At 37.1% G+C, this 16,182-nt stretch overlaps 1 protein-coding gene across 4 annotated transcripts in view; it reads left to right on the top strand.

Annotated features, from left to right (window-relative positions):
• The window catches only part of SEMA3A (semaphorin 3A), a 339,853-nt gene that overhangs the window by 221,593 nt on the left and 102,078 nt on the right, over nt 1–16,182 (top strand). For 3 of the 4 annotated variants that reach the window (XM_074827921.1, XM_074827922.1, XM_074827924.1), the window contains exon 5: nt 16,045–16,164. The exons of the other annotated variant lie outside the window; for it this stretch is intronic. In XM_074827921.1, coding sequence (XP_074684022.1) covers nt 16,045–16,164 — 120 coding nt within the window. The remainder of the gene's footprint in view (nt 1–16,044; nt 16,165–16,182) is intronic. 4 annotated transcript variants of the gene reach the window in all.

Raw genomic sequence — 16,182 nt, 5'->3', positions numbered from 1 at the left:
CAAGGTATAACTGAAAGTGGAACTTGGCCCCGTGTGTATATGCTATTGGCCTGATTTTCAGAGATGATTCTGTAAAATATTCATAATGCCAACCATATGCCTCTAGAGATCTCCATTTGAATAATTTCCCAGTTTCATCAGTCTTTACCTGGGCCATAGAGGACAGTTGTCTTCATAAAAAGCCATTTGGGAACAGTAGAGGTGGATTAGGTAAAAAATAAGAAATATGGGCTAAGCTATATATGTGAAGGGACAACTAAAGTGTCAGATACTTGGGCTATCTCATTACATAGAAATAATACATTTAAATTAATCCATATTCATGTTCACAAATAATTTTCATGAGTACACTGCAGGGTGAGAACTAGAATATCTAATATTTAAGGTTAAAAAATATAAGGTTAGTGTTAAATGTCTGAGAAAATTAACTAACCTTGCAGCTTGATCTTATACTAAGTACTATGATATTACATTAAGTAGATTTATTTATAGCTGGGGTTGAAACATAGAAAATTAATAAGAGATTCAGCACTTAGAATGAAAGTATACTCATAGTTTTTAATAATTATTTTTCGAAATTCACAAGAGTAAGAAAGAGTATGTTTTATACATTGCACTAAGCTGTTTCCAAACCATTCGTGGTAAATAGAGACACTATTAATTTGAAGTGAGCTGGGAAGTTCAGGTCCCCATCCTCTGACCATTTATGCTGTAACTATTTTATTCACCCTGATTCCTATGATATTAGGGCAGCTACACCTGCTGATCATGAGTAAAAGGTGAAGCCAATACCACACCACAGTGCCATGTGTGACCTGGGTGCATTAGCTGCCTGCTATGATCCTGTGCAGTAGAAGCAGCACTTTCATGAGCTGATGGAAAAGAGTAAGGCAGAACAGAAACCCAGAGCTCAGGACACAGGGCAGCCCAAACTGAGAGTAATGGCAGTACAGCACAAAGTTGCTAGAATCTGACAATTTGCTTTCACAAACATTTTTCACATATATGGGTTCTTGGGGGGTGTTTGTTTTTTGTTTGATTTAATTTTTAGGCTTCTCTACAAGTGTAGGTGAGAAATAAAAACAAACAAATAAATGCATAGGTCATATGTAATATGGGTCCAGTTTTGGAGACAACTAGAAAGATGGAATATGTATGTTGGTATGTTCAGGTCATCATCTTTAAATATTTGCAGCTACCTATTCTTGCTATAAAACAGTGCATTACAAACAAAGTATTTAATGTAAGTGCTTTAACTGTAATTACAGATAAAGATTACAGATCATTTAAGAAACTTATTATTCCTCCCTCATTTATTCCTTAAAGCCATTGTCAGTACCTTGGGAGCATGAAATGTAAAAGCCATAAAAATAACTCAACAGACTCTCATTAGAGGGAACAAGAGAAATAGAGGACAAATAAAGTGGCGTATAAAACATGCTTGATTTAATATTGCTTTCAGCATGTACCACTGCTAAGATATTAGATGCTTTTCATTTGTGATGGTTCAAAACTCTCTACATGACAGTCTATGCTTCTACATTGAGGTCTTTTAAAAAAACTTTTAAAAATTATTGATCTCCAGGGGAAGTCAGTGCTGAAAATGCAAGTCCCCACTAATAGGCCAGGTGCACTGCAGCAGCTGTAGCGCAAGTATAACCCCGGCTCTGCCCCACAGCTAACCTCAGCTATGACCTTCCAGATTTCCCCTCATAATTATAAGAGGTAATTTACTGTGATTTTCACTCCTTCAGAGGGATTCCTTATACTGACGCTGTCAGTCATGCCAATCTAAGCGCAGCAGGTTGGTAGCTCAGTACAGTCCACACGGTATTTGAGGAGAGTGGCTGACTTGGGCTGTTCCCACTCTCCTGATATCCCTTTGTTCTTTAAGCAGTCATTTGCATTTTTGTTTCTTAAAGGGCTTAGTATATGCTAATTAGTTAAGCTTTGCTCACTATATAGATAGAGAAAACTTTAACGTATGCTTCGGATCCTTTTTTTTTATATGGGTAAGCTGAGAAGACAGGCTGAAAGACTCCCCCCCGCTATGCAATACTTAGAGCAGGACTTCTCTGATAGACATCAACTGCAACACTTCCCCACAATATATACATTTTTTCCAATAAAATCATAATTACTGTCCCACGTAAGTACTTAGTATTACAATATATTTCCCATTTCCTCAGTATAGAGTATCACAAGCATGAAATTGACATTATTCATGAAAAATTAAAGACTATAAATAACAAATAAGATATTTGCTTACGTAATTCAACTAAATGAGCAATTCAGTGAGGATTTCTTGCTATTCTGGACTTCAGTCTCTCATTTGATCTACTCTGGTTGCTGTAAGTCCCGTGAATATTTCTCACGATTCCTGACCAGACCTTGGTAATGATCAAAGAAGACAAAGTCTCTACAGAATACTTCTCAGCTTTTATACTGAACTTACAGTACAGACATGCTGCTAGTCATATCCTTCACTAGAGAGCCTCAATATTTTGATTTTAAGATCTCACAGGCACCTGGGACCCAGCAGAAACACATGGCAACCTCTGCATTACATATGGGTTAAATAATAGGTAACTGCAAAAAAAAAAATGTGGCTACAGTTCCACTCTGACATTCCTGGGATGTCATAAACCAGCAAAGCAAAGCTTGGGTGATTTACAAAAGTTGCTGGAAACACTGGTTAGTTTTGCATGTAGGGATAGGATAGGGATAGCTTCTTATCCTTAAACTATTAATGTACTATTGTTTAATAAGTTTTGTCTGCAGTTTAGTTGATACATCTCTGCACTAGATTTGGCTAAGGCACCATAGCAGTAGTTAATGTGGTACATAATTAATCAGAGAAATCCCTATTAAAGGGTATGATAGATTTCTGCGACTTGAAAGCTTTAAAGATGGGTTTCTGAAGGGCACCTTAGGATGTTATTTTCAAGTGTAATTTGACTATCTAATTTATTTAGCCACTTTTAAAGATCCCAGCTCAAATTAAATTGTTGAAATGGTCCCTTCAGGCCTTGACATGTATAAATCTTTAAAATTTCAGTGGGTACATTAACAAAGTCACATAGGACAAGCTACATGATGACAGATACTTATATCATGCTGTATGAAATGGGCTTGTCCCTGGATGTTTCTGGTGAGAAATAAATGTTGATATACAAACAGATACAAAGAGTATCAAATACTTTTACGTGGTACCGGCAAGCTTCTACATATGCTCTGTCACATGAACAAACAGGTCCTTACAGAGAGTACACTTTCATATCATTTCCCTAAACAGCTAAAGTGTACCAGCAAAATTGTGTCTGTATTAACACTGACTGTGTTATAATGTATAGGAGATAGACATCTACCTGGGCTAATTAATTGCCATTAAATTTTACCTAGTTATTAACTCTTACCTGAATTCAGCTGGGATTGCCTTTTTTATACTTGATAGTTTTCTTGGTGTTAATTTGGAATCACTTTAGTTCAGAAACCTATTTTAAGTTAAGAAGCAGAGAGACTCTTTGCACTACACATGATATAGCTATATTCTGTGCATGCTTCTTTGCATTTAAGTGTGACTGGCACTTAATTGTTGAGTTTATGGTTCATGCAGGTAGAATCACATGGCTGTAATTTAATTCACCATCACCTCATTTATTATGATAATACTTAATTTAAGCCAAAATTTTCATATGCCATCTCAGTTTATGCTTCCTTTAAAGTTTACCAGCCCCTCTCTAAATCATAGGAAGATTAGAAATTCCATAGGCTTATAGATCCATCATTGTGCAATGATTTAATTTGGAAAGAAAGAAGAAAAAGCAGAAAAAGAAAAAATGGAGTGTAACTTAGCAAGTGTTCCTCAGCCATATCTGGTGATACTTTGGAAAAACAAAGTTGGCAATAAATGAGCACTATTTCCTTTAACTGATTTTATTACTGTTGTTGCCTTAGGGAAAATAGAAGAACATGGAGGCAGAAAGTAAAAGTAATTCTTTTCATCTGTTATTGTAAACAAAGATCTGAAGAGAGAATCTGAAAATTAAGTATACAATGCTGGCTGGATCTAGAGAGCCTGCTTCTAAATTCATCTGACAGGCACAGTTTTTCTGGTCAAATTACCTCTGGCCCTTTGGGTGAGCCAAAGAGAAGTTCATTCCTTTTCTGTCAGGGTTCTTCCTTTGGAGGACATCTACAGTCAGATTTCCAGCTTTTCTGTCACCAACCCTCACCCTCATCCCTGTTCCCTTCCTGGCTCCCTGGCTCCAACATAGCACTGACATCCTTTAACAAAGCCTAAAGACTCAGGACCCCCATCCAGCCTGGGGAAAAGGGAAAGGTGAATGTCCCCTGTGAGTGGGAAGGGGTAAAGTGAGCAAAAATCCAAAGCCACGGACCTCCAGTGAGATTAAGGACAGAATTTACTCTCAATATTACATATGACAAGGAGAAATGTGACTTTTGAGCCATTTGTAAGACAAATCGTGCCATTGCATATCCCTTTCAACTCTATCAACTGTCCCAGTTAATATGCTGCATTTATTAGCTTGAGGGATGCTCACTCGTTAATCTTGTCCATGATCTTTAATGTGGGCATGATTTCCTACCAAAGCATTTCTTACCATTTGGGTGACAAGAGAGTGAGACATTTTGCAAGTGGTGTACTGCTTTAATATTGCTGCTGTGTAAAACTGCTTTGCATAGACTATAAACAAAAGAGAATGACAGATAGGGGGGAAAAAAAATAACCTACAACCCTTTCATTTAGAGGTGAACTGAGCTTGGTAAAAAAGAAGTGGAGTCTTTCAGAGTCCTGTGGAGTTCTCTAACAGAATTTTTCCCCTGGGAAATTCTGGTTGCGCCAGCTCCAGTTCTTGGATGGACCCCCACAACACACCCACTATCATAAAGCCTCATTTATGGCTCTTAGTTCAGATGTTGATCCTACAGCTTGTGTTCATTTAGGCATTTGCATATATTTCTTTATATGAACTGACCAAGGCAAATCAGTTAGTGTAAGGTAATAACTTATACAGAGGAAGAATTAAGTTGGCAGTTGTTCAGATATTCATATTTTACCCACTTATGTATCATGGGAAGTCATTTAAGTCTTTCAGTATGGGGAACAAATTGATATAGATCAAGGACAAAACTAATTTTTCAATTTTGGGCTTATTTTTCTGTTTATAGGTGTGACTGTAGAAATTTGCTTCTGAAGGAAACTTAATATTCAGCAGATTTAATGCGGTATTGCAGAAATGTTTTCTTTGTTGTTTTTGAAATACAAAGACACAGAGTTAGCAAAGGGGAATTAAAGGAGAAATGAAGGAAAAATTGTTCCCAAAATTATGGGGTTTAATTTTCTGTCAATAGGTTGTTCCTCACAAGCCCTAGTTTGGCCTTAGCAAAGTCTGAGAATTATTTATGGTTGAGTTATCAGCTGTTGCTATTTCAAAATGATGTTGGGTAATTCCTTGTTAGGATTTATTGCATCCCAAGATGGACAGAGTAAATTTATTCTTTGTACATGTCTTTCCAGAGAAACAAATTAACTGGATGACTAGTAAAAATGATCGATATGTTTAGTTCCTGTTTTCTTCCAGGGCTTCAGTCTGAACCTCATGAAGTCAGAGAAAAGCCCTTCCTTTGGTACCAGTCACATATTTTTTCTTTTTTTTCTTTCTATTTTTTTCTGAATTTGCTTCACATTCTTTCTATTTCAGCAGACTGTTTTTTTTGTTTGGTTGATTGGTTTGGTTTAGTTTAGTTTTTGGGATTTTCTGTTGCTTTAATAAAAGAAAGGCTAGTTTAAAACTTCAGGATAGGTCTGCTCTGAAAGATCACATATCACAGTTTCTCTATACTCAAGATGTGGTCACTATGTAACTATTAAATTAGTCCACAAGTAATTTTTTTCTATAGTCCTGTTACACCAAAAATAGGTCTACTAAATTCCTTCTTGCTGCACACAAGTCTAAAATTTTGTCCTTCTTCTGTAATAAGTAAAAGAAGTAAAGGGAAAATTCTTAAAATAACCTAGGATATAATTATTTCCTATGTTGAAGCTAATCCTTTGTGCGGTTTCCACATCTTCATGTCAACAGAAGATCTTTAAAAAAATCTTTTCAATGCAGAGAAAGTTTTGTATTCTGAAGATGGTGGAACAAGAAGGGTAAGAACAGTAAATAAAGGGAGAATCTATATCTTTCTCTCTTGCTTTTGATTTTTTTTTGTTTGTTCTTTTTCTGAGTGATGTGATCTGTGTTGGATCAAATAATCTATTGATCTCTTTCCCTTGGGTAATTCCTTCCTGATTAACATATTCCAAAACTTTATGTTACCATGAATATTTAAAAAGAACCCCAAAACAACACAAAAAAACCCCACCAAACAAACAAAAAAAACCCAACCCAACCCAAAAAAACAACCTAACAAAAAAACCCAAAAGCTGCTTAGCAAACTCCTGTTTCAACAATTTCTCTTTGTGCCAAATTTTTACTGAGTGGGAATTTTAAGCTTCTGTCACTTAAGGTTTCTTTGTTCAGCATCTCTATGTGGTGTCAAAATAGTTTATTATCCACACACAAATTTTCAGATTCCCACAGTAAGCACATGTAATTTCATAGTCTAGTTTATAGAATATGTTTATTTACAGGCACACATATTGCTAAGCAACTGTCCCTTATAGATGCAACAGTCTTTTGCTTCCTTTCAACACTTCATGGTTTTACATCCACTCTCAACACAGAAGTTTTGAGTACATTTATATTAGGTGGCTGTGAGTAGAAGGCATTACAGGATATACCTATTAATATGCAGAATAAAGGCAAGCTGACTGATATGGACTCTAAGTACTTTCTGTGCCTATAACAGGCTTGACAACCTGTTTGTCTGAAATACTCCACCCAATTAGCAAGTGTTGATCCTATTCGGAAAGGTGGGGTGTAATCTGATTTCTCCAGGAGACAGGTGATTACCCCACCCAGATAGAAGAGACAGATGAGAGAGACTCTTTAGATCTAAACTGTGGTTGCAACTTAAATTGCTGCTGGGCTTGGTGAGACTGCTTGAGCTGAAACTCAGTATTGTTCATTTCTTTGCTAATAAAGCCATGCCCAAAATGTGGGACAGGTTTACTCTACAGAACAAAACCAATTTTGTTTTAAAGTTATGGTCAGAAAAGAACTGGCTTCTGCTTGACCTCAAGGCTTCCTAATGTTTTGAGTTATTCTTGAAATATTGTTCTGTTCCTTAAATAAATTAATTCTGTGCTGTAGGAAGTGCATACTACTGGAAAATGTAATTCAAAATAAAGGAACCTTGCTAACACTGATGGGAAGATTTAATGTACAACAATCATGCCGTGACTGCAAAACCATGAAAACCGGCTTGTTTGCTGGACTGCATCCACAAAAGACTTTGTTTTGTCTTGTTAACTATGCATTAACCAGATGTACAAAAATATGAGATGGTCATTAAATCAGGTACTTAGTGCTGCAGCATTTTCTTGGCATCCCTCTAGCTGTTCACAGGTCCAGAACAATTATTATCTGCATCTGTTGAATGAAGATTTAAGGACTGGAAACATGTCTTGTAATTTGAACATACTGAATGCAGAAGAAATTGGAGAAATTTTACTTCCTGAGATCGCTAGGTCAGATGGTTAGTGCTAACGACAAAGATTTGAAGGCCTGATGTGTTTAGTCTGTGCAGTTAAGGAAGGCATCTTTAAAGCATAACTTCTAATGACTTCTTCTAATGGCTTCTGGCTTAAGACTGTTTTCAGGACAGACCCTAGGGATTATCCCACCTGGTTTAGCTACCTCCATGTTTAGACTTAGTGGTACACTTTGGGCTAAATGACCAAGTACCAGTAGTGATTACTAGATTTGCAAGTAGGTAAGTAGACAGGCAGGGAAACATTTTGTGTTTCACCCACACTAACACAAAGGAAGAACCAGAGGAGCTTTCCATCTGCTGTGCAAGTGTGCTGACAATACAACTGTTTGCTAATATGGCATGCAGTTTGGTGGCTTGAAAGAATCAGGATATATCTGGGTTTTTTCAGTGGCTTTTTTTTATCATATGCTTTGCTAGTTGGCTTTTTTTTTTTTTTGTCTTGATGCTTTAATGGTTTAAATTCATGCAGACATCCTGCAACTTGAGTAGATTATACATTTTAAATATTCTCATGAACTCTTGTCATATCAAGAAATCAGAGAGATAACAGGCATAACTTAATTGGAAGGATAACTGGAAGTACAGTAAGCTGTACTAGGCAACCAAAAATGTCTTATCAACCCTCATCAGCACCTTCAGCCTGAAATTTCTCAGGGCGTATTTTGACAGCAGAGAAAAATCTGGATATGGAATTAATCAATGCTTGCTCTGCAATGTTGGCAATGGTCACCATGCCTAGGAGTAGTGTCATTCCTGACATCTCCAGAGTGGTCAAGTCCTCCAGATCATGAACCAACCAATGTAAAGTCCTCCACATCACCGTCCAATATAAGGGTCACTGAATCTGAGGATCTGTCAGTTTTTTCAAAGCTCTGAGGTGGAAAGAGAAGTGCAATTAGTATTCAGTCCACAGAATAACATATCTTTATAAAAGAGGCTAAGTATTTGTTTACCTAGAGGTATTCTAGGTTTATATTGAATTTTTGTGTGTGTGTGATGCAATACACACTGCTTATAAAGCTTTGACTAATAGGGATGTAATCCCCAAGAACTAAGTTAATAGAAATCCTTTTCTGCAACATAGACCCCAGTACTTCAGCTGTTCAATTTACTTCACTCAGCACTACAGACTGGCTATTTTTCAGAGAGTAGGACTATAAAACATTGATCCTGCTAATTGGAAGGTACAATAATGACAAAACAGGGATGGAAATGATGTTATTGATCCAAACTGCAAGGGGTACACAGTAATAAATCATAGTCTGCAAATGTTTTCGTGCCAGCTGGCCTCCCCCACTCTAAAATCATGCACCTGCAAATACAGGTTCAGCTGGAAGGTTATCTCACCGAGTACAGGTGCCAGGCATGACTTCCCCACCCATTAGGGCCTGTGCAAAGCTCCTAGTACTTAGGGACTTTCCTGTTACTGCCAGTGCAGCATTTAGCACAATAGCTTTGCAGCAGTGTTACCAACTAGCTTACTCCAATAAAATGAAATTTTAAAAGGTCATTGCATTTTAACAGGACTGGAATAATTTGCTTTGTTCCCTGCTTATTCTGGGCCTGCTTAAGCAGACTGTGTTCTTTGACCAGTATTTTTCTAAGTGTAATAGAAAGAAGGAAACAGTAATAATTTTTAAATAATGTTACTGCATTTTACAAAAACTTGCACACAAGCAACAACCAACAAGAGCTGTGAAAGCACATGCCATTTAGAGCTCACCCAGAAGAGGACTTCCTTGCACATATTTACTGACATGCTAAAGTGTTTGCAGGATCTAGCTGAGAATCGATCATCTGTGTACATGGCAATCACATATATATTTATTGCACTAACACTCCAGAAACATGAAGCAATGCTGCTCCATGCTGAAAGGTTACCTAGCCAATACAGACTGAACTGATCGCAGCTGGCAGTAGCCCACTAGCAGAAGAGAGAAGTTTAAAAGCTCCCTGATAAGTCCAGAACATCTTTCAGCAGTGTGATAAATTTGAATGACAGCAGTAATATCAGGGATTACTTATTCTCCATGGATATCCCTGACCTTGTCACTTGAGAATTCAACTAATTAGACAGAAGAAAAAAAAAGTAAACATATTAATTAAACTCATGCATGGGATTTTATAAGGAGACTGTCCATCCATTTTGATTTGAAAGACAAAACACGTATTTATTTTGTTTGTCCAGCTGTTAGATGATAGCTTTAAATCCCCTTGTCCATCCAGTTTAGACAAAACCTTCTGATATTTTAATCACTTGGCTATGTGGGAAGGCTGAATTAAAGGAAGAATGTATTACAGGGTCTGATCCTTATCTGGATTAAATCAGCAGAAAACTGTTGAAGCTAATGATACTGAAATGGATTATTTAGCCTACTTATTGCCCTGCATAATCTGGCCATTTGCATTTGCTGTAATATCTGAGAAGCAGTATGGACCTAAATGTTGGTTAAAAAGAAAAAGAAACAGCTTTCTTAAGGAGAAAAATCTGGATATTAGTTGGTCACAGGGACTTACCCTTTAACTTCCACTTAAAAAGATGTCATTAAAAACTCTTTGCTGCATCAGTAATCCAGATCGAAGGATGTAAGTTCCAGGCTTCTGGAAGAGAGATAATTACTGGAAACTCATAAAAACCACCTAAATTCTGTTTTAATTTTCATACGTGGAACAGATGTTTTGACAGATGGATGGACTTTATTTTTGTAACTGTCCGGGAAAAGTCTGCATAACACAGCCTAATCAGTGTTACATATCTGTAGTGTTTGTTTTTCAATCTTTCTGCATTTGGCTCCTATGCTTTTGGTTGCAGACATTTTTTTTGTAATTTATTTTTTCAGGCTAATCTCTCTCTGCATAAGCTCTTCTATCAATTTGATATATAAATATCAGAAAACTCTTAAAAAACAAATGTATATGTTTGGTTAGTAAGTCAGACATATTCATCTTTAAATAGTGGGTGCCCTTCTGAAAAACTTAATTAACACTTTATCTTCTCTTCAAGACAGGCCTTCTGCCCTTATACATAGTATACAATATTTGGAATTGAAATTTAGAGTTAAGATCTCTGTCCAGACACACTGGACCTCTTTGACTTTAATTCACACTCAGAATGTAAGTGACAGTCTAATAATTTCTCAACTTGTTCTACAAGTGGGAGTTTAGTACAGCAGAATTTGCAGTGGGGTGGATGCTTTGGCTGTGTTACCATAGTATGATGCAAATGGTTTTAGCCACTTTCATTTCAATAAACTGTCATTGTGGAGCTGAGGATCTGAACCCCATAACCTCCTCAGTCAAGTTTAGAGGAAATGTAAACATCTATAATGTACCTGAAGTTAAAACCTTTTTCTTACTCAGTAATGCCCAGTAAACTTCTAGGGCACTGTTCCCTCCAGGTGGTCAAATGACCCTTTAACTCATGTATGCAAGGTAGAATGGCTTCACTTGGATGTCCTTGTGCTCTTATATGCCAGACAAACCTCAGGAAAACCTGTAGTGTCTGCTTGGGCTTTGGTGAGGGAAACATTTCATATTCCTTGAAGCAGAGAAACAAACTGAATTGTGCCCCACGTTTGGGGTGAGTGCTTCAGCCACTGCACATGGCAGAGCCAGGACAGGGCATGAACCATTTCTTTGGACATGCTTTGGAGAATATAATGGCGATCATGCCATCATAGGACTGTTTGCAGAAGCAGATCTAGCAGTTACACTGTAAAAACAAAAAAGTAGTTATCTAAAAATGTTCCCTCTGTCAGTACAGAGAGAAAACCTCTCAGGCTATGCTAGAAGGTCTCAGACATGATGTAGAGGCTTAGCTGCTTGGATTTTAAGATAGAGGTACTTCTCTACAAGGCCAAAGGCAGAACCTACAGCTCTTGGGGAAACCTTATACCATTTATTGAAATATAAATGAAGATTAATCCTCTCCAGGGGTAGGCAAGATAAATGAATGGGGGTTTTGAGGACTGCAGTAACTCCCACACAATGTATCTAATTTTCTCTTTGAATACCTACCTCAATCATTCTGTACCATATGCAATCACTTATTCTTTCTGCTGTATGTATGTATATGTAAACTCAAGCTTTAGGGCATAAACCAGTGTTTAGCTTTCTATAGACAAGGAAAGTTTCTTAATATTAAGCTGTCCATTATAATAAACAGGATTATTAGTTGGAAGAATTCATAATGATTCACTGTGGTGAATCCAGTGCTCCTCTTCTTTCAGATTTATTTTCATAACCCAACCAAGTAATATTTTCCTGCCTACGGAGAACTTTGCAAACCTTGCATTCATTTTCATTCACATTATTAGGCTAAACGTATTTTAAACTCCCACACCACCCTGCTTTCACATATGGAAAAAAAAAAAAAAAAAAACCAACTGATTTCCACCTGGAAAATAATTTTTAAAAGTCTAATTTTCTTCCTTCAGCTGTTTTACTTAACAAAGAACAATATTCAAAGGGTATGGATACATCCAGAATATGTTCCCTTTAAACATCATCCCTTTCCTGGGGAAAGTGAAAATGGATACAAAGGTACTGGGGGGATGAACTCACATGCAGACACAGTGTTTAAATTCCCTGACAATTTGTTCCTTACAGCTTCTGGCTCTGGGTTACTTCCTCTTCCTCCGGTGGATATTTTCTCCCATCTGCTGTATTTTACTGAGATACTACATTTCTTTTGTTGTCTTTGTCTCCTTTCCAGTGCCTTACACTCTGAGATCATGTAGTGAAATGCCTCGTTTTGCTGGCACAGACCTTCACACTAACAATATAGAGCTGGCCCGGGGGTCTGGCAAGGGGAGATGCTGCTGCCAAGTGGGACAAGCCCAGTTGGGGACACCCAAGTCATTCCAGGCCTCCAGCCAAGGGGGTCAGGGAGTTGCTTTGTAGCCGAGTTGACGTAGCCACCGGTGTCGGGACCAGCAGAGCTGTCTGCCAGGTTTCACAACTGGCGCTGCCTGAATGCCATTGTAGGAGCCTTGCCATGAGGGCAGGAATGGGGAAACAGAGACTGAAAATGAGTCTGTCACCCAAGTCTCATGTAGTGGCAAACCCAAATTGCATTCAGTGCACACACGCTTTCCCTGATCAGAATATCTTCGTCATATGTGTGTGCTGAGATTTAGAGTCTGAGCAAATCATTCAAAGCTGTTGAAGTTGGTGTATTTCAGATCTATGGGAAGCTTTTTTGTTGCAGAGTCTCATAAACCAGGAAAACCTACGATTTACCATCGCAAAGCACTCTTGCTAAGTTCAGAATATCAAACACACAGGTACAACATTTCCACACATGATGCTGTACCTGTGCAGCTGTTTTTGAGCACAATTAGACAAAGGAAGGAATCTGATTACTCTGCAATTGAAGTCAATGCGTCTGTTGTATTGTTCCAGGGAGAATAGCACCGTCTCCCAGGCAGGGCAGAAACTTCACTTTGAACTTCCTGAGTTGACAAGGGCTTAAATCAGAACTGTAACGTTACTTTGATGTCATTTATTGTGGTTTAATACCCCTCTTTATTTATTTTTTTACAACCATGTAAAATGTATAAAGAAACCTAATCTGTTAGGGAGGTGTACGAGAATTTACTGAATAGACCTTAATGGTTCCTTTATGCAGCTATAAAACACAGGGAAGCTATAAGAGCAGTCTGAACTGGACTAGAAACTTTAAATGTTATATAAATTTATTTGTCATAGTCAAAGGTTTATTGCTGTAGTATTTACCTTCCCTATTGTTTAACTCGGTTGTGTCTTTCTCAGACATCTGTGGTAAAAATATGTTGTACAAGGAATTAAGGAGAGTTTAAAAGCAGGGATGAATAAGCCAAATCTGCTTTTGGAAATATATTATAAATCTGGAGTAACTTTAGTGATATTAATGCATTTTTGCTACTACCAATCCTGAACACTTGAAACATAAATATGGCTATGATAGAGTTAATTCCCCCTCCCCCCCATAGGCTAATCTGGAATAATTCAGTGAAGCTGATGATAGAATTTTTCTTAATTTCCATCCAGAGAAATCAAAGAAGACTGCCCCTAAATTAAGTAGGGTTTTCCATCTCACCTTTAAAGCATTAGCTATCTAAAACCTTCTTGCTGTATATTATAGATAAGCAGCTGAACAGCATTTAGCGAGTCCATACAGTCACAGGTGGCGTGTTGCTGTAAATCAGAATAGCTCCTCTGAAATCAGCACAATCTGTTTTCACACTGGCTGCAGGTCTAGCCCATGTGCTCACAGCATTTTGCAAAGGTATGTGTCCACTGGTCTCTAACATTTCATGTTCCTCAGGTAGACAATTTCTGAAAGCTTTAATAAAGCATAGTAGTAGACCACAAAGACATTTTTAAAATCATGATACATCAAACCAGACAAGGCAAAAAACAGTCCTACTGAAATTTGGCCAGATGCAACTCTGAGAAAATTCTGAATTATTTAATAATGCACAAATCATTGGTCAGTTTTAATTTATGTAGAGTCAAAGTCAGATGCTCTGTCTGAAACACAGAATATCAGAGTTTAAGAAAGGATCTATTTCAGTTTTGTTCATTTTTAATGTTACATGAATTTGCAGCATTTCCCCATTTTTATTCTTGCAGGCATTGAATTATTTACACTCTTTAATGGTTTTTCCATAGTTCTTTTATTAAAAGGAACAAAGGACAACAGCATTAAGAACACTATCGAAACATACATTGTAGTTTTGATGATTTATGACAGGTATTTGCCTAGTACCCTACCACTGTGACAGTGGGAAGCAGTCTCTGGATACATATAATAAATATATGTTCATGTTTATACATGTGTGGGAGGAAGAATATGTATGCACCAGAAATTGTGTGTGTTTTATTAAAAAAGATCAGAAAGGAAAGAATTAAGAGAGACCCATGGTAACATCCATCTCTGTTTCTTTCGATTTTCTGTTGGATTACCTTAACTATCTCTATGTTTTCTCTTCCATCTCAATTGGAAAGATAACTTAATTTATCAGCAGTAAGCCAAGGACGTAGTAAGATTCTGTATGCTTTTCTCTGGATGCTCTTTTTAATACATACCATTATCTATCACACAGATAAACAACAAAATTGGAAGAACAATGTCGTTTCAGTAGAGTCCTTTGTGTAAGGCACGGAATCAGTATTTTATCTGTGTAAATTCATTGCTTTTCCCTGTGGTGGCCTAAGGCACGCCTCAGATTGCACATGCATTTTCCTGGCAAACCATTGTTCTGTGTTTGAAAGTTTCTGGTTTAATTAGCAAGCAAGTTACAGAGATGGATGATGCCAGTCGAAGAGATTTCTGTGGAGGCAGTAGCTCAGGTGTTATTTCCATGGGCCCTGGTCCACTTGGAGAGGTACAGCTGAGTGCTGTACCAAAAAAGTCATCAAATATGCATAGAAAAGTTTCCTTCATTTTTAACACAAACTTTAATGCAAATAACTATTTTATTTCAATGTTCTTATTCTTCTCCTATTTAAATTCTATTATTTGTAATTGTCAGTAGACTGATTTGCAGCCATTGACATACTTCTTTTCACTGTTAGACCTGATTGAAACAAAAAGATAAACAGAAAAAGTTCACATCTTGACTATCAGGTTAGACATTTCCATTTTAATAACATTAGGCATTATTAATGACATTTTTGTTAACAGATAACAGATAATGTTTGTACTAGGGACTATTAGTGTTGCTACTAAGTTTTTATAGAATTACTCATGATGGATCATTTACTTAGGTAGAAAGTGTAAAGTCCAAGTCTTGGAAAGCTTACATCCTAGGGGCTGTCAATAATTGCATTAGAGTTTAGCATATGCATTCATCTTTGTAAAACTGGCCCTTAAACACAGACAGTGGGAGTGAGGCAGCATTCATATTATTGTTAGAAATGTTATGTCAATGATTGGGTTTTCATCAACTCCTTCCATCTGGCCCATCTTTCTTCTAATTGTTACTTAATTGAATACAAGCAAACAGTTGGTCCATTTTTCTTCATTATTTCATTCTGACACATTTCTATAAATGGGTTTTGTCTTACAAACATGGCAATAGCATAAATTACAAAGATAAAACATGTCTGAAACAGAAATTAGATATTTTTTTTATGTAGTCTTTTCTTCAGGGGTGGATGCTTTATTAAATGGCAACCAAAGATATTTAAATGAGAAACTAAATCAGGCTATTTATTAAATGCTTAGCAATAAACAAGCTTATAAACAGCATGAAATGATCACGCTTTTAAAATCTGTTCATTCAGCCATACATCCCTAACACAGAAGAGTTCCCATTAGTCATAATCACTGAATTAACTCTGTGGATACATTTTTTTTCCCCCTTTTCTTTTCAGAGAGAATGTGCTAATTTCATCAAGGTGCTTAAGGCTTACAACCAAACCCACTTGTACGCTTGTGGAACAGGGGCTTTTCATCCAGTCTGCACCTATATTGAAGTTGGAAGCCATCCTGAGGTAAACTATCTTAAAACA

This window comes from Strix aluco, chromosome 5, assembly GCF_031877795.1.
Source record: "Strix aluco isolate bStrAlu1 chromosome 5, bStrAlu1.hap1, whole genome shotgun sequence".
In the NCBI taxonomy this organism is placed as follows: domain Eukaryota; kingdom Metazoa; phylum Chordata; class Aves; order Strigiformes; family Strigidae; genus Strix; species Strix aluco.
Note: the sequence above shows the minus strand (reverse complement) of the source record. Positions and strands in the feature narration are given on the sequence as shown.